Genomic DNA, 18,075 nt, shown 5'->3' on the forward strand with positions numbered 1-18,075 from the left:
CTTCGGAATAATTAGATGATGACGAATTTTTAGAGAATGTATCAGCAAGAACATTTGCTATGTCACGTTTTGAGCTAAGATTGTTATTGTTCACTTTTAGATGTCGGAAAGAATTGTGTTTTCTCTTTCCGTTTATTTTTCGGATCGTGTCCCAAACTTTCTTAATTGAGGAACGAGAGTTTAAAGAGGAAACATATTTCATCCATGATGCTCGTTTACTTTCTTTGATTGTGCGGCGAGCTTTGGCCCGGAGAATACGATATTTACTTAAATTCTCGGGCGTCGGATGATTGTTAAATTTTTTCAAGGCTTCTCGGCGTTGCCGTATGGCTTCCTTACATTCCTTAGTGAGCCAAGGTTTTAGGGTTCTTTTACAGTTTGCTGAGGACTTGGGGATAGATTCTTCTGCAATGTCGGTTAAAATAGATGTAAAATGCTGAATGGGGTCGTTAACATTGAAAACTGTATCCTCATTCAGCCTGGTTTTAAGCATCAATGGACGTGGTTTCGTTAAACCTATATTTAAGCCATAACTTCTGAATGTGTGACTTGTTTTCGTGTGACGTTCTTAAAGGTTTATAGCATAGATCAGTATTTATAATTTTGTGTCAAGGTTTTAGTCAACAAAGTCTCAAGGGTAGTGCAAAAAACAAAATTATATACTGCATCACATGGGAGGATCATTTCACATAACATACTTTATGGTCCAATTTTAAAGATCAGTACTATTTTGTATGGTTGTTATGCAGTTCAGAAGCTGTTTAAAATAAGCAAAAATATAGTATATTGTGCCCCGTGCTGATATCTGAATCGGGTATACAAAGTTAATATCACAGTCATATCAAGGCTACTTACTTGTGATATCTTCGCTGTAGGTTAAAATATATCAAAGCAGGATTAACCATCACTGTAAAATTTTACAGCTTGACTTTTAGTGACGTTCATTATTGTACCAGTACAGTTATGATCATTTACCAATATGATTATATTTCTTGCAAGTTTTGATCTAAAATCCCATATTTAGAAAAAAATGAAACCGAAAACGTTCATATCATTATAATCTAAAAGTATCTTATATACAATTTTCATGGTACAATTTTATTCAATTTGTGTATCCAGGCTATAGCTTTGAAGCTGTTTAGGATATTAGGAAGAATGTATGTGTATCATACATAATGTAAGTTGCATAAGGCATTTTGTGCCAGTTCTCAGGGTCAAGAACAAGCCAAGAACAATTGATATTTCATTTTAAATTATGATATGAAGATTTGTGCCTTTTTTTACAACCTTCGTATAAAACTATAAGATGCTAACCTATTCTCGGTCCATTATGTTATTCACATGTGCTTGTTCAGTCCATAACTTTGTGAGATCTGGAGGGATCTAATGAGATTCTGCTCAGGTATATATCATGATTACACAGTATGTCACATACCATATGTATGCCCTCCTGGCACTAGGTTACGTTCACAGCAAAGCAAGTAAAATGCAGTTATATTATATTTTGCATTTTCTGGAGAATGATCTTTAAACTCTATCCCTGGTCTATACAGGCGACAATCTGTGAAATATGAGAATAGATGAATTTCACTCGTGTCATCCCACGATGTCTCTGGACTTATGAATGATGGTTGGTCAAGCCGACAAAAGAAAGTGAGAGAGAGAGAGAGAGTTTTAAAGTTAAACCGACCAAAGGATGAGAGAGAGAGAGTTTTAAGTCGGTAGTACTATTATTAAAGCAAAATAATGACCTAGATAAGCTGTAAATATATTAAAATATTTTAATGACCTCTTGTTAGTTCGTCATTTCGCTTAGTTTATATTCCACATTCATGTATATGTGCTGGTACATGAATGACTGAGCGTTCATATGAATGGCGTAGCTAACCATGTGATTGTTGTGATCTACTTTCTTCATTAAAACTATCTTCCATGTTTAAATCATAAGTGTGTGTTTTATTGATTTAATCAGTGTGAAGAAAAATAGAAACTCAAAAAAGAAAACAATCATCTTATCAATATGCAAAGGTGATGGTGAATAGTCACAAAAGGCATAGAACTGCATTTTGTAACAGACACACTCGGCAGAGATGTGTGGAATTCATTCAGTCGTTCAATACACAGTTGCTTGTAGTAAATCATGATTCCTTTCAAAGGGCAATTAAATGTATGTTTTGTGATATAAATAACATATATGTATACTATGTACACTGTATCAATGATATACCACTCGCTGTATTAATTTTTCATTGAAAGAAACCTCGGCAAGTCTCATTTTATTTTAAGGAACAAGTAAAGCATCTCGTGGTATATCATTTGTACAGTGTACATACCTTGGACTTCAGAATGTCTCATGTACTCATTGACACACCCAAAGAAAATGAAACAAAAAGCAAAAATTATACAGCGGTGCTCCTACTTATTTAGAAGCCAAAGCTTTTGAACCTACTGGTCTGATGTTGTTGTTGTTATAGGATTTAACGCAATTTTTCAGCACAAGATAGGCTAGTATTAATGGTAGTGGAAGAACCCGAGAAAACCCCGGACAGAACCACCAACCCACGAGAAGCTACTTGCAAGCTTTCTCACATATCCACATTGGCCAAGCCCGAGACTCGAACCCACGCAGACAGAGGTGAGATGACAGTGATCCGTGACGGAGAGCGCTTTAGACCACTTGGCCACCCCTCCATGCAAGTATTTTCCTGTATATATATATATATATATATATATATATATATATATATATATATATATATATATATATATATATATATATAAGCAGCGATATAAAATCATTATTGTTTCTATTCTAGGAGCAGATATTGGAAATCGCCCGAGAGGCTCTTGAATCAAACCTCGAAAATGATGATGAAAGACATTTAGATAAGGATCACTATGAACGTGATGACCCTGACGTTACGTTACCGTCCCTGGGAACAAGGGTCAGGCGTGGTCCAGACTGGGACAAAGCCTTCCTGGATGACTGTGGACCAGGAACAATAGTCGGACATCATAAAAACCAAAAGCGTAAGAATATGTACGATGACCTGGTGAGAATATGTACGATGACCTGTTGAGATAATAAAAGAGTTGTAATTCATATTCTACGTAAGCCGTCAATAAGTAGTTTTTACGTACGTATATACTTTGGTGTAAAAAGATGCATGAAGATATCAATCCTTAGCAAATATCATTGCATAGAACCAATTAATTAATTTGCTTTCCGATTGTGTCATTTGTAACTTGGGAATAACCAATTATGTTAGGATCATTAATTTAGCATCGATTAAAAATGGAGCACTAAGGGTTCACGGATTGCAAACACGTCATTCCTTTACAATATCAAGTCCTTCCTTTTAACTTTGTCGTGCGCTTACATCAGTTTTATTGTCATTTTGGTCTACTTAAAATTGAAATTTAGAGTCATTTTGTGAATGTCTGCGCAAGGATTTTGTTTCTATGTTGATCAAACTCAATTCTGCTTTCTAATTATGAGGGAGTGGATTATTGGATGAATTCAGTTCAGTAAAGATAATGGATTTTAGCTAGAAAAGTAGGCTACTCCAGTACAGCTTCGGTGTGTATCAGGTTTTGAAGGACATGTCGATAGGGACTGCTCCGGTGGCTCAAGTGGTTAGACAGTCCGCGTCGGATGCGGGAGGTCATGGGTTATTACCCCGGCCGAGACATACCAAAGATTAATAAAATTTTACTAACAGCTGCCTCGCTATGTGCTCAGCGTTGAGAGGTTAATGTTAGGACTGGTCTGCCTGGTGTCAGGATAATGTGACTTGGGTGGGACATCATGCAACATGTCTGCTAGACATCACTAAAACTGCCACACTGCAGACATCGTAGCGCTATGACTGAATACTTATTAAAGTTATGTTAAAAATTCAACTCACACAAATACACACACATGTCGGTCGTATTTGAAGAAATAACTAAGAAATAACTAAGAAAATATTTTTTGAGGAAATTCAAGATGCATAAATGTAAGTATTTGTATGATCATTCTTATTACCAGCTAAAGAATACATGCTTATGTTCTGTCACGTGCTTCTTGCTGTTGGAGGGACCCCAGCTATGATCTGTATCATACAGTGTGTCTTCTATCGCTAGCCTAATATTTCATCAAACTAGTTATACGGGAAAATTGAAAATCACTGTTGTTTGACACTCCATATACCCAACGGGAATAATATTTTTTCATCACCTTGGCTTGTTGGCTGTGAGGCTATTAGCTTCCTACCAAAACCTCCAGTTGCATTTTTTTCTAAGCCTAGTATTTTGACAGACTTGTAAAATGCTATGTCTATGCGATAGCCAATGGCCTGAATATGCTTTTGTGTGCTATATTTGTGAGACCTAAAAAGCACTCGTCATAATCTTAATGTTCTGTTTGCAAAGGATATGAATATTCTCCTAAATAGCTGTTTCAATTATCAGAACTGTTTTTCCAATTACTGCATCTCTCACGTTTGTTGTTCATATTGCAAATATCACGTTCATTCGTTTCCTTCTTTGAGCTCGTCCACATTATCAACTTTATGATATGTATTTTCAAATGGGCGAAGAAGTTGCTTTAGTTCTTTCACGACCAAATTTAATTAATTAAAACCTAAAGAATCAACTACACGAGTGTACTTGGTATGTTTACAATGTTGGACCTAATACATTATACTATTTTAAGCACACGTGTCATGCACATGCTTTTCATATAAAGATGTTCAGTATCGTAAAATACTGCATGATTCTGACAATATAAAGTTAACTGAGACAACAATGAGCATTTAATAAATGGCGAGTCTTGAGATAATGCCTCTGAGATGGCGGTTTCTTGCAAAAATGTTTTTCATAATCACAGTGGCATTTATATTCATTTTCATTAGGTATTTGTTTGCATAAAGTAACATAATTCTATACTTTCCAGAGGTTAAGGTAGAATGGGACATGAGTAGACACTCTGCTTTTTATCGTTATGGCGACTTGGGGAAGTACGATGTTCTGATCGACAATGAACCTCGTGTCTTGCACTCTGAACTGATTGCTACGGGTTGCCTTGTGAGACGAGGTAGGACACTAAATATTAATTTGTCTGGTCTGTACATTGTTATGAATGAATTTAAAATGTTCTAAGCGTACAAAAAGTATGGTATGAAATTATCTCGCATTGCGAGTGCTTTTTTTAATGATTATATATCAGTATAAAGCATTCAAAATCTCCGATATCTAAGAAAATTACAATCATAAGCATCATTCGATTTCTGTTTAATTGCACACGGCACGTTTGGATATTCCTGAGAAGACCATCTAGATCAGGATATGATTATTCCAATGACCGGAGGTCACGTGCTTTATACGGTAAGAATCCTATGGCACCGATGAATTTGTGTTTAAAATAACTCCGCTAGGATGGGCACTCATCTGTTGCATCCAGCAGACGGCATATTCATGCAAATAATGGTCAGTTATTTACCTTCAAGAGCTGCTAAATAATAGGGTTTAAAGGCAGTAATCTATTGATTTTTTGTGGTTCAAAATTTTTTAAAACTTGATGATGTGTTCCAACTGATCTTTTAGTAACTTTAATCCATACATAGAGATAACTAATCTGATTGTCCTTACTGTTGTGAATTAATTCTATGTTAGGGTTGTGTCACTTTGATAATGAATAGCAGTTATTACCACATATTCCTATCGAGATTATGACAGCTAACGGCTGAGATACACATTATTGTTCAGACCGAGTCACATCTGGTTGCCCGAACATAAACATGGTACGTTGGTCGTTGTAATTTTATCTCATAGATTATAAAATGGACACGAAAGAAAACCAGACAAAAACTAGTAGTTCACGTGACAAGCACACTTCCTTTGTACATTAATAAGCATTTTTAGCAATAAATACAAATTGCCAATAACGGAATAAATTGCTGCAAAAAGTGTTAACTATGACCAGCTGTTATCAATTTAGAAGGAAAACGTGAAAACAAATCGACTAAATGAAAAAGGGCGAGTCCTTTGATCACTACTTATAAACGTTTTGTACGATTGACTGATTGATTGATTTATTTTTAACGGCGCATCGGCACTGTTAGGCTATTTAGCGCCAAACAAAGTGTTATTTCTATAATCTTTTAAAACGTATAAAAGGTCCTATATCGACCAGCGATATAAAAGAACAAATGGTAGAAATTAAAAAACGGCAAGATGATAACGGTGCAAAATAAAGCTTCCCGATCAACGGGAGATGTAAAAATGATGAATAGTTATTAAAATGGGACGGTATATGTATATTGCATAAAACTGCACAAGGTGATAGCATAAAAGTCAGAGTTTAGGGTAAATATTTACGGCTTTCAGGAACTCTATAATACGAGTGATGTTTATAGTATCAAAAAGTTCTTTCATGTCATGCACAATGTAATAACGATCGCGCGTAGGTTGTAGGTCAAAGCACTCTATCATAAAGTGCTTGACAGTGAATGGTTCATTGCAAGAAACGCACTCTGGAGGGTCTTCACCTTTTAGTATGTGGGTGTGGGTGATATAAGTATGACCAATTCGTATTCTTGCAATGACTATCTCCTCCCTACGAATGGTTCTGTAGGAAGGAGTCCACTCTCCTAGAGTTGGCTTGATGGCATGAAGTTTGTTATTTACAGCATCATTCCATGATGCCTGCCACTTCTGACGAAAGAACTTTCTGATACAAGGTTTAAAATCAGTATATGGTATTTTAAAATCAGATGGTTCTTGAGTAAGGGCCATTTTAGCAGCGCGATCTGCTTTTTCGTTACCTTTAATGCCAATGTGGCTAGGTAACCAACAGTATATTATATTGTGGGAGATACTCAGCTCGGTATTTTTTACGAGTATGTTTTTTAATAATGGGTTCTCCAGTTTTCTATTGTGTAGTGACTGGAGTACTGATAGCGAGTCGGAGAAGATGATACTGTTTAAATGTGTTTCTTTTCTATATGTTGCAGAGCAAGGTCTATTGCTCTGATTTCGGCTGTAAAAATTGATGCTCCGTTTGGTAAACGAACTTGCGTTGTGTGATTTCCACAAACAAAGGCTGCAGCAGCCTTTTCCTCATCCTTTGATCCATCCGTATAAATTCTGGTGTAGTTTTTAAATTCGGTGAGGAGTTCATGGTAAGAGTTGTGGAAGACAGAAGGGTTTGTTTCGGATTTTTTGCCATCGTGTAGCGTGAAAAGAACTTTTGTTTGTTTAATTAGCCAGGGTGGTGTTTCGGAGATGTACGTTTTCTGAATTTTAGAAAGATCTATATTTGTAGTGTCAAGGCTGGATGATATTCTAATGCCAAAGGAAGGTATGGCGTTTGGTTTATTTTCGTATAAAGTTTTGTATTTGGGTTGAAAAACAGCCGAAAAAGCAGGATTCAGAGGGTTTGATTTTAATTTCAGAGCATACTGTGCGGAAAGCATTTGTCTGCGATGCGATAACGGTGGTTCATTCGCCTCAGCTAGAAGGCTTTCACACGGGGATGTTTTAAATGCTCCCAGAGCCAGTCTTATTCCCTGATGATGAATTGGATCAAGCATTTTAAGATATGACTTTCGGGCTGAACCATACACAACGCAACCATAGTCTAGTTTGGAGCGAATAAACGTTCTATATAAATTCAGGATGACTTTTCTATCAGCACCCCAGTCAGTGTGCGCTACTACTTTAAGTAGGTCAAGTGCTTTTAAGCATTTGGCTTTTAAGTGTTTTAGGTGTGGAATAAAAGTCAGTCTTCTGTCAAAGATAATACCCAAAAATTTTGTTTCCTCAACAACTGGAATAGGTGTTCCATCCAGCGTGAGGTTCGGTTCATCGTGATGTTTTCGTAACTGACAGAAATGCATGCATACCGTTTTTGATTTCGAGAATTTGAAACCGTTTGCATTGGCCCAATTTTGAATTTTGTTTATATTTTGCTGCAGTTGTCTTTCAATTGTATACATGTGCTTTGACCGATAACATATTAGAAAATCATCAACGTATAACGAACAATCCACACCAGGAGTCAAACACTTGGTGATGCTATTAATTTTGATGTTAAAGAGCGTCACAGATAAAATACTGCCCTGGGGCACACCCATCTCTTGCTCGTGCAGATCTGAGAGGGTAGAGCCCACTCGTACTTTGAATTCTCTGTCGGAGAGAAAGTTGGATATGAAAGAGGGCAGACGGCCTTTTAGACCTAGATCGTGCAGGTCATTTAGTATCCCGTACTTCCATGTCGTGTCATAGGCCTTTTCTAAATCAAAGAAAACCGCTACTAAGTGTTCTTTCTTGATAAATGCATCTCGAATAAATGTTTCTAGTCTAACCAGATGATCGTTGGTGTTCCGGCCATATCGAAAGCCACTTTGGAAAGGAGATATTAAATTATTAGTTTCCAAGTACCAGACAAGCCGAGAATTGATCATTCGTTCCATTGTTTTACACACACAGCTTGTGAGTGCAATTGGTCGATAGCTGTTAGGATCTGCGATATCTTTACCGGGTTTGGGAACTGGTATTACTGTTGCCTCTTTCCAGATTTTAGGTACATTACCAGTAATCCATAAATTGTTGAAAATTTCTAGAAGGGCTGTTAATGAAGGTTCTGGGAGGTGTTTCAAAAACTGGTAATGTATTTCGTCAGGCCCAGTGGATGTATCGTGGGCCTTATTCAGAGATTCCTTCAGCTCATACATTGTAAACGGTTGATTATAACTTTCCGAGTTATTCGATGTGAATTTCAACCGTGTCTTTTCTTTGTGAGTTTTTAATCTTCTGAATGCTTCTGAGTAATTAGAGGATGAGGAATTTTTTGAGAAGCTATCAGCAAGTATGTTAACAATGTCATGTTTGGAATTGATATTCTTGTTGTTTACTTTGAGATGTCGAAAGGAATTGTATTTCCTATTTCCATTGATTTTGCGGATCGTGTCCCAAACTTTCTTTATAGAGGAACGAGAGTTTAGAGTTGAAACATATTTTTGCATGATGTTCTTTTACTTTGTTTAATCGTGCGGCGAGCATTGGCCCGAACAATACGGTACTTAGTTAAATTTTCGGGTGTTGGACGATTATTAAAATTTTTCAGTGCTTCTCGGCGTTGTCTAATGGCCTCTTTACATTCTTTTGTGAACCATGGTTTTGAGAGTTTTTTACCGTTTGGTGAGGACTTGGGAATGGATTCTTCTGCATTGTCGATTAAAACAGAAGTAAAATATTGAAAAGGGTTATTGTCGTTTAAGACAGTATCCCTATTAAGTCTAGTTGTACAAAGTGTTTCAAATTTGGCCCAGTCGGCCTTCTTTAAATTCCAATGTGGAACTGCTTCGTCAATTGTAACGTTGGTATTGTTAAGAGAGATTGGAAAGTGATCACTGCTGTGAAGGTCATCAGCGACCTTCCATTCATAGTCCAAAAGCAGCGATGGAGTACAAATTGTCAAATCAATACACGTGTATGTACCAGTTCCTGGGTGTAAATATGTCGGTAATTTGGTATTATATAGACACAAATCGTGTCTGGAAATGAAGTCTTCTATTTTGTGACCTCTGTCACTTATGTGATTTGAACCCCATAAAATGTTATGGGCATTAAAATCACCGAGTAGAATAAAGGGTGCGGGGAGTTGTTGAACAAGGTCGTCTAATTCATTTGTTACTAAATTGGTGTTTGGTGGTATGTAGATAGAACAAAAGGTAATCACCCGATACAGAGTGACGCTCACAGCAGTGGCTTGTAAATTTGTGTTTAGAGGGATGACGCTATGAGGGGCTCTGTTGTTCACAATAACAGAGACTCCTCCTGAGGCTCTGTCAACATTATGAGAGTAGTTGTTAAACAGGGAGTAGTTTTTAAGTGTGATGTTATCTATATCTTTCAAAAATGTTTCCTGAAGACATAGTACTGCAGGATCACGTTCGTTTAAGAGCAAAAGAATATCATTGTAGTTGGCTTTAAGTCCTCTACAGTTCCATTGTATGATGGTGTTCTTCATTACAAGTTTATATTGAAGATTCTGGAGCTAGGTTAGACCTTTCGCGGAGGCAATGTCTTTGGTTATTTATCTGGAGGAAGTACGGGGGTGAATTTTTTGTTGTTAGGTCTCGAGCCACCTTGAGGACATGGAGCAGATTCTTCTGCATCCATATCCTCAAAGTCTCCAAACCTATTGTGCAGTTTTATTGGGTCATCAGACCCTTTTTTCTGCCTATTTCCTGTCGACTTTTTCTTACTGTTTGGTAATTTTGATGGTGGAGGATTGTTGAACGTTGTTTGCGTCGATGTTGAGTTTTTTGGGGGTTTGTAATGCGATATGTTCGAGACGGAAGGGGATTCAGGTGAGTCTGTTTGGGTTTGGGCGTCTTTCGTTGCTTTTTGATTGCTCTTTACTATGGTTGAGAAGGATGGGCCGGGGAGTGATGTTCTATTTTGTACAAGCTTCCTGGCCTCTGGATACGGGATGTTGGATGTGTATTTGATCCTTTGGATTTCCTTCTCCTGTTTCCATATATCGCAATCTTTTGAATTTGCATGGTGTTCCTTGCCGCAGTTATTTACCTTCAAGAGCTGCTAAATAATAGGGTTTAAAGGCAGTAATCTATTGATTTTTGTGGTTCCAAATTTTTTAAAACTTGATGATGTGTTCCAACTGATCTTTTAGTAACTTTAATCCATACATAGAGATAACTAATCTGATTGTCCTTACTGTTGTTAATTAATTCTATGTTAGGGTTGTGTCACTTTGATAATGAATAGCAGTTATTACCACATATTCCTATCGAGATTATGAAAGCTAACGGCTGAGATACACATTATTGTTCAGACCGAGTCACATCTGGTTGCCCGAACGTAAACATGGTACGTTGGTCGTTGTAATTTTATCTCATAGATTATAAAATGGACACGAAAGAAAACCAGACAAAAACTAGTAGTTCACGTGACAAGCACACTTCCTTTGTACGTAATAAGCATTTTTAGCAATAAATACAAATTGCCAATAACGGAATAAACTGCTGCAAAAAGTGTTAACTATGACCAGCTGTTATCAATTTAGAAGGAAAACGTGAAAACAAATCGACTAAATGAAAAAGGGCGAGTCCTTTGATCACTACTTATAAACGTTTTGTACGAAAAAATCAAACTAACGTCGTAAATTATATTGATTATATTGGGACACTATGTGCCACATCAATTGACGTTCATTCATAATTAGATTAAATGTCATTGATATCTCCTAGATCATATTGATTCGATATAATCCATGTGATTTTTAAAAGATATTATAAGATGTTTAGAATTTAGTTTATGCATGATGCTTAATTTTTAATCCGATCTGAGTGGTCCTCCTCTAGAAAGACCTCCACTCGTATTACGCCACCTCTGTGCTGCTGAAGGTGTGCCTAATAAGGGGTTGGTGTATAAAAGTGTGCAGGTACAATAATTCCGTTTAAACATGCTAAACGTTGAATACCAAATCTTAACATTAATGCGTTGTGTTTTTCAGTCAAATCAGAAAATATAAAATGCAGATCAGATAGTTGGTCTTATTCAAGCACATCCAGGGAGAGTCTTTCCTCTGTCAACAAGCAAAGAAGAATATCTATACCCAATATGTCAATAGAAGTGATAGTATTTCTCACGCAACCTCTTCCACTTAATACCAAAACGTCAGTAGCTGATTTAAATTTTCTATGTTATGCTTACTGGCTTTTCAACATGTACTCTAAAGCTGGCTTTGTGTAGATGTGGACTTAAAATTGCCACCAATGAATTCTAAGAGTCTTGAATGTGATGATATAGCAATAGTCTTGATGTACCACAATGATATAACTCAGAACGACTTTTCATTAGTCCTGACTTATCCCAAAGCAGTGTTTAAACAAAAATTCAACGTACACTGTAATTCCAGTTAATACGTTAAATTAGTGATTCCTTTCAAATTATGTCTGAATACAACTAAAATGATTCCACAGACTGACATTCCAACAAGAATGAATTACCGTTTTCCTTTATATACAACTTATCACATGACCCATGATACATCGCCACGTCGATGATGTGGGTCATTATCAATGGAACATTCTGTCAAAAGTTGTCAACAGTTACGCATTCAGAATGTTCCAAGGCGATAATAAAGCCTAGGTCCTGAACTCAAATTGAAATAAACATCTTTAAAAAATAGTATAGACATGTAGGACAGAATATAATTTTAATCACATATAAATGTAAAGCTCACAATTTAAAAAAAAATATACATATCAAAACACACTAAGGATGAAAGATACGTAATTACCAATACACAATGCAGCATGGATCCATTTTTCCAAATCAAGTCAAATAAACTGATCTTCATTGAGAAGCTGCAAAGGGATGTTATTCAGATGGCGTAATTACACAAATTAAATTTCAATATATTCCCTTGCAGTTCATTAGTTGTGATGTTATCAAAACTCAAGCGACTTTTAGACTTTGTCAGTGACCATTATTCATTGAGTTACAAATTCGGCACATAATACATATAGTTTTGCTGAAATATTTGCAAGTGAATAAAATAATGGATTCTAAGTTTATGAGATGTTTGAACCGGCCTGTCAACTTTGATATCAAACACAAATATAAAATAGGTTAGTTTCAAAGAAGCAAAACCAAATTATGTATGGGTCGTGTTATAAGTATATTGATATTAATTGCATTTTAATTGTCCCATGCCCGTTCTTGAATCTAATCATATTGATGTTTTATGAACTAATGTTGCTTTTAGCTGATAATCTGCTGATGGGATATATGTCTAATTATTTATTTAATTGGGGTCTGAATGTTTATCTTTTTTGAGTCTACATTGGATATGCTTTGGATATGCTGGTAGCACTGAGACCATAAAACAGTGTTGTAACCTGCTAAGGTGTGTATTATTTCAGGAGAACACTGGAAGTATGATAATCAAGACGGAACACCTGGTGCTATTGGAATTGTGCTCAAGGTCCAAGAAGATGGCATTGTTGTGGTTTGTAACAAAATACATATGTTGGTGGTCCATTTTTGGACATGCAAATACAGAAATGGTTCAAGAGATCTATAATACTAAAGAGGTAACAATATGCCGTAATGAACATTGAAAATATATTCACTATATTGCAGGAAAAAGACACATGGCCATACAACCTTAATGAAGGAATACAAAGTATTCTTCGTATTGAAACAAAGTGCTTAGAAACGAGCAGTGAAGTTCATAATAATGTCCTAAACTTCTTACGCTTGATTTTCTCCTGGCATCAATGGTGAATAAAAAGTGACAGATCTAAACATCTTAAAACTGCAACTAAACGACATACATTTTAGTAGCTGATGCATGTAAATAATAAACTGAGGGATGAACGTCGCTATGGGCAGTTTTTAAAACGTTTCTTTGCCGATATGTAGAAGTATTCATTTCAGGTTCGTTGGCCAAATAAATCTAAAAATTACTACAGATATGGCGCACAGGGATGTTTTGATCTGGAAATATGGTAAGAGTTTACCTATTCTTACAATAGTAACTGATATGTCATTTGTTTTGAAAGTCAAATAGAACATTGGTTTAACTTTTTGAACGATTTCCATGATTCATTTAATAGAAAATAGAAATCATGCACAAAGCAGATGATTGATTTCGGCGACCTTGCATGACATGAATTTCAGTTCTTTTGTTAACTTAGTTTATGCAAATAGAATTCTCGTCCTTTCTTGCTATATAGCAGCTTTAGAAATTTCAGCAGTTAAATTTGTCATTTTGTTTCACAACATTCAAATAGAAATATAATTTATTCACTGCCAAGTATCAATTCCTATTCTTGTTTTATTTCGTTATAAACAGTCATCCAGAAGAAGATTCTGCCGAAAGCCAGAGAGGCATGGTGACTTATCATGAGCACGCATTAGGACCGGACCTTTTTATCAGCAAGGCAAGCACTTGTTAGTTTTTATGTCTGCCTCTTTTGTTGCACGGCAAGAAGGTATTTTAGAATGGAAATGTTTGTGCGATTTTCTACCTCTGAAATTGGACCTCTGAAATTGGAACACAGAATCATGTTTAAAGTACTTATATTCTTTGTTTGAGTTAGTGTGATATATATATATATATATATATATATATATATATATATATATATATATATATATATATATATATATATAATGTATTTTTATGTTCTGTAGTCAGTGATAGTTTGGTACGAAAAGGCAATGCAAGGTAAATTCATGGAGTTATTACTGGCAAAAGACATATCTGCATTTACTCGTTTTACATACCTGTTATTCAATTTCGGCAAAACTGACTGAACACCATATTCTGATCTCTGGTATTATGACTGATTCAGGCATTAATTTCTCCACTATTTTCACGCAGGCTTTGTCAGACCTTAGAAAACATTTATATTGTCTTGTATTAATGTCTTTCTTTGGAGGAATTTTGGATTTGTATTATAAAGGTCACTGTTTCGGCACCGGCAAAGACCATATGTAGACCGTAAGATCCCATGGAAACTGTTTACTGATAAAGTTAATTAGTCCATTTTTTAACAGATTTGAATTTTGTAAGGTAGGTTTACAGGGAAAACATTGATGCAGGATTATACCTGTAATTATTCCAACTAGAACATTCAGGTTTTCATATCAGCAACTAAAATTGTTATGATCTAAGGTTGTCTATCTTCCATGCTTAAGTTTCCATAACATAGCTTTACAAGAAATAATTAGTGTTGGCTAAGTTTTATATGTCGTCATTTACATTTTCTATTTTTTGCAATTGCCCACGCTCACATAGAACTTCGTTTCAGTAGGAAAACATTATCAAGAATTATTTTATTTCCATCACGTTTGGCAAGCAGCTTTATATTTTTGAGATTTAGAAATGTTTCCAGTTGTATATCGTATCATCTTTAACAGTATTTAGTATCCTGATGTCTGTTCTTGTAGGATAGGTATCAGAATGTCCGCATTCGTTGTTAAGTTAGAAACTGAATTATACACGTAAATGAATTATACATGTAACTTTATACTGATGAACCTTTAAATTAGTCCACTACAAGTTTTCATGAAACTATTCAAAGATGTGCTGACTCTGACTATCTCAAAGTATTGGTTTCAGGAGAATAACGTCAGAAGGTATTATTTAATTCAGTGTTTGAAGTTCGGAAATTTAACATTATTAACCATCAGGTTTGTCTAATCAATCCACTATTGATTTATTATTTATAAATTGTGACCGATTAACACATCCATATAACGCCTTTCCAAAATATAGGTTATTTTCGAGTCAGACTTCATAAGAAAAACATTCGGATACAAGAACAAAGTATTAAGTGTGCAAAACCTTAGTGTTAACAGTACACCCTTAGAATGCACCATTAAAGTCAATTTTATAAACCTTGGAATAACTTTTGCCGCATGGCTGTAGATTGTGCCAACAAATTAGGACTTGTGGTCTCAGCCCTGAGCTTTCTATTAAGTGGGTTTGGTGGTCCTGATTTTATATTGGTACGACCTTAGCTCTTAAACTATGCAAAAGAACGAAATGGAACCAATAAGTTTAGTAACAGCAACAAACAATTCATTTGTCTAAGTTACAAAGTGAAATTGCAAGAAGAACTTACAGCATGGTGAGTAGAATCCCATATTATCCTGTCATTTGTTACGACTCTGCAGTATTAAACTAAGTAGCACAAAGTATGACATAAATCCCGAATAATCCTAAATGTTATATCACAAGTCTATTAGTATAGTATGTTCCTAATGACCTCCAAGTCGTGAAGTGCTAATGTAGAAATAGACGACCAAAGACTACCTCTAAATACGCACCATATTTGTTAATCACAATTACATATACATTTCGAACCAAAATCAAATTTCGCAGCCTATGAAATGACCGCCTCATTTTACAATTTCAGAATACAATACGTTCAATCACCAAATTTGCATTTCAGGAAGCACAAAAACAACAGCATTCAATACAAAAATATCATACGGAATCTCTAAAATTACCTCCCCTTGGAACCCGGGTAAGACGTGGAATCGCCTGGAATAAGGACCAGCAAGACTGCGATGGGCCTGGGACAATCGTTGGCCATAACGAATACGAGAGCCGTAAGTTGATAAATTTACAAGCTAAACTGCTCCCGTTTCAGGAACTTGTGAAGTAACGTCATCAATGTGTATATTATACCACCAGTAGGGAAAAACAGGGAATCACGAATCTTTGACTATCATGAATATCTTAGAATCCAGATTATGTCCATAAAACTGCAATCTGCAAGAAACAATGATATAAAAGTATTGATATGGCTAGTTGGTAGTAACCACTAACGTGACTTGCAGGATTGATGTACTGAACCTGAACGTCTATGATTGAGTTCATTTAAAATATTTCATTATCAAAAGAGACTGCAGTAGCATTGGGAATATTCACTAAAACCAACGCAGGTCAAAATGCGTTGACAAAAGGTCAGTTTAACATACCCTAACCTTTCGTGACATAGTCATTCATGTAGAAAGTGCCAAATTGTTACATTTTGATCATTTCGCTGAGGATAAATACGATGTATCAGAATTGTGGTAGCAACGCTGCTTCATTAGTATATGGCCAATGATTTGTGAACTATCTGCGGAGTGACTTTAACATTATTCTGAAAATTGTTCTAAATAAGAAAGGAATTTTCTAGCTATTTAGAACACGCCCTGAAGTTGTGCGAAGGTAATGTGTTTTAATCCATATCTAACCGTAAAAAATGCCACAATAGCTGTAGTATGACTATGACTTTCCTAGAACTGATTGCATCAATGTCTCCTTCTCTCCCTCCTTTGTTATATATGTAGATACATGTCTCGCATTTTTATTCATGACGGTAACATGATTCTGCATAACATCTATAAGTAGATGATTACGTACCTGTTTACTAAGAGCAATTATAAAATTAATAGTAAATATCCTAAACAGTTTTAGGTTGTTACCCATGGGACAGGTTGGTCAGTGGGTTCTTAGATGTATTAATTTATTTCCCTTTGGATGGATTAAGTCATAGAGTTCTATTACGATGTTGGAGATTTGCAGTTTGTCTCGTAAGGGTAGAGGCAAAATGCATGTTTTATTTCTGTTACCTGTATATAAGAACCAGTCCATGGACAGTTTTCTAATTCTTATTTCATGTGTTCTTATTGTAACATCAAGTCTCCAGAAACGTTTTATGTTGTATTTAGAAAGGAAACAATTGTTCCGATTATTCAGAGGAAATAGGATGTGCTCATTGGACTAAAATAATATTCTGGAACTATTGCGAATTATTGAAAGGAGTTCAGGACGACGCCATTTATACTCATCATGAAAGTTGGCTGATCATTACATTTCCGAGTCTGAAATTTAAATGGAACATTTCAGTCTTTTGGACATTAACTTTCATAGGGTTATTTTAAATTTAATTCAGAATAATTGAAGTTCTTCTAAAAGTTTGTTTTTTAAAAACCATGATAAAAATGGTTTGGTCTTGAAAACGTGCAAGTCTACCACGAATATATATATATATATATATATATATATATATATATATATATATATATATATATATATATATATCCAATCATAATATGCCTTTATATTAGCTATACACCTGTGAGTTGGTTTAGTGTTGACTATTATCACATCACCAAACCATGGCAACTCTACATGTCAAATTTATACGTTTAAATGAAAATCTTTGATCATAGGCTGAACATGCAAACAAGTAGGTTTGCGTTTGAGAAAGACAACGTCGGCTTCTAATCTTATTATAGTATACATATAATGTTTATGCATCCAAACGACGAAAAAACCTCCCCCTACGAGAATACATCAAGACAAAATTTAACAAAACATATATCGATTCAGTAGACAGTAATATTGGAAATAACTTGAAATAACCTAAAATATAAACACGTTACGATGCTATGAACAGTCGCTTTTTTGTCACTGTAGTGCATACAAATTTGCTTATCATAATTCGAAATTCATTCGCAATAATATTTCAATAAACCCTGAAAATTTGAATA

General features: G+C 35.4%; 1 protein-coding gene across 1 annotated transcript in view; it reads left to right on the plus strand.

Annotated features, from left to right (window-relative positions):
• Positions 1-18,075, plus strand: part of LOC149791321 (uncharacterized) — a 122,066-nt gene that overhangs the window by 40,249 nt on the left and 63,742 nt on the right. Inside the window, exons 12-17 of the mRNA XM_089969855.1 lie at positions 2,817-3,030; positions 4,937-5,077; positions 12,939-13,024; positions 13,456-13,526; positions 13,874-13,961; positions 15,981-16,140. Of these exons, the coding sequence (XP_089825981.1) occupies positions 2,817-3,030; positions 4,937-5,077; positions 12,939-13,024; positions 13,456-13,526; positions 13,874-13,961; positions 15,981-16,140 (760 nt within the window). The remainder of the gene's footprint in view (positions 1-2,816; positions 3,031-4,936; positions 5,078-12,938; positions 13,025-13,455; positions 13,527-13,873; positions 13,962-15,980; positions 16,141-18,075) is intronic.

This window comes from Sinohyriopsis cumingii, chromosome 9 (genome assembly GCF_028554795.1).
Source record: "Sinohyriopsis cumingii isolate HCF-2022 chromosome 9, ASM2855479v2, whole genome shotgun sequence".
In the NCBI taxonomy this organism is placed as follows: Eukaryota; Metazoa; Mollusca; class Bivalvia; order Unionida; family Unionidae; genus Sinohyriopsis; species Sinohyriopsis cumingii.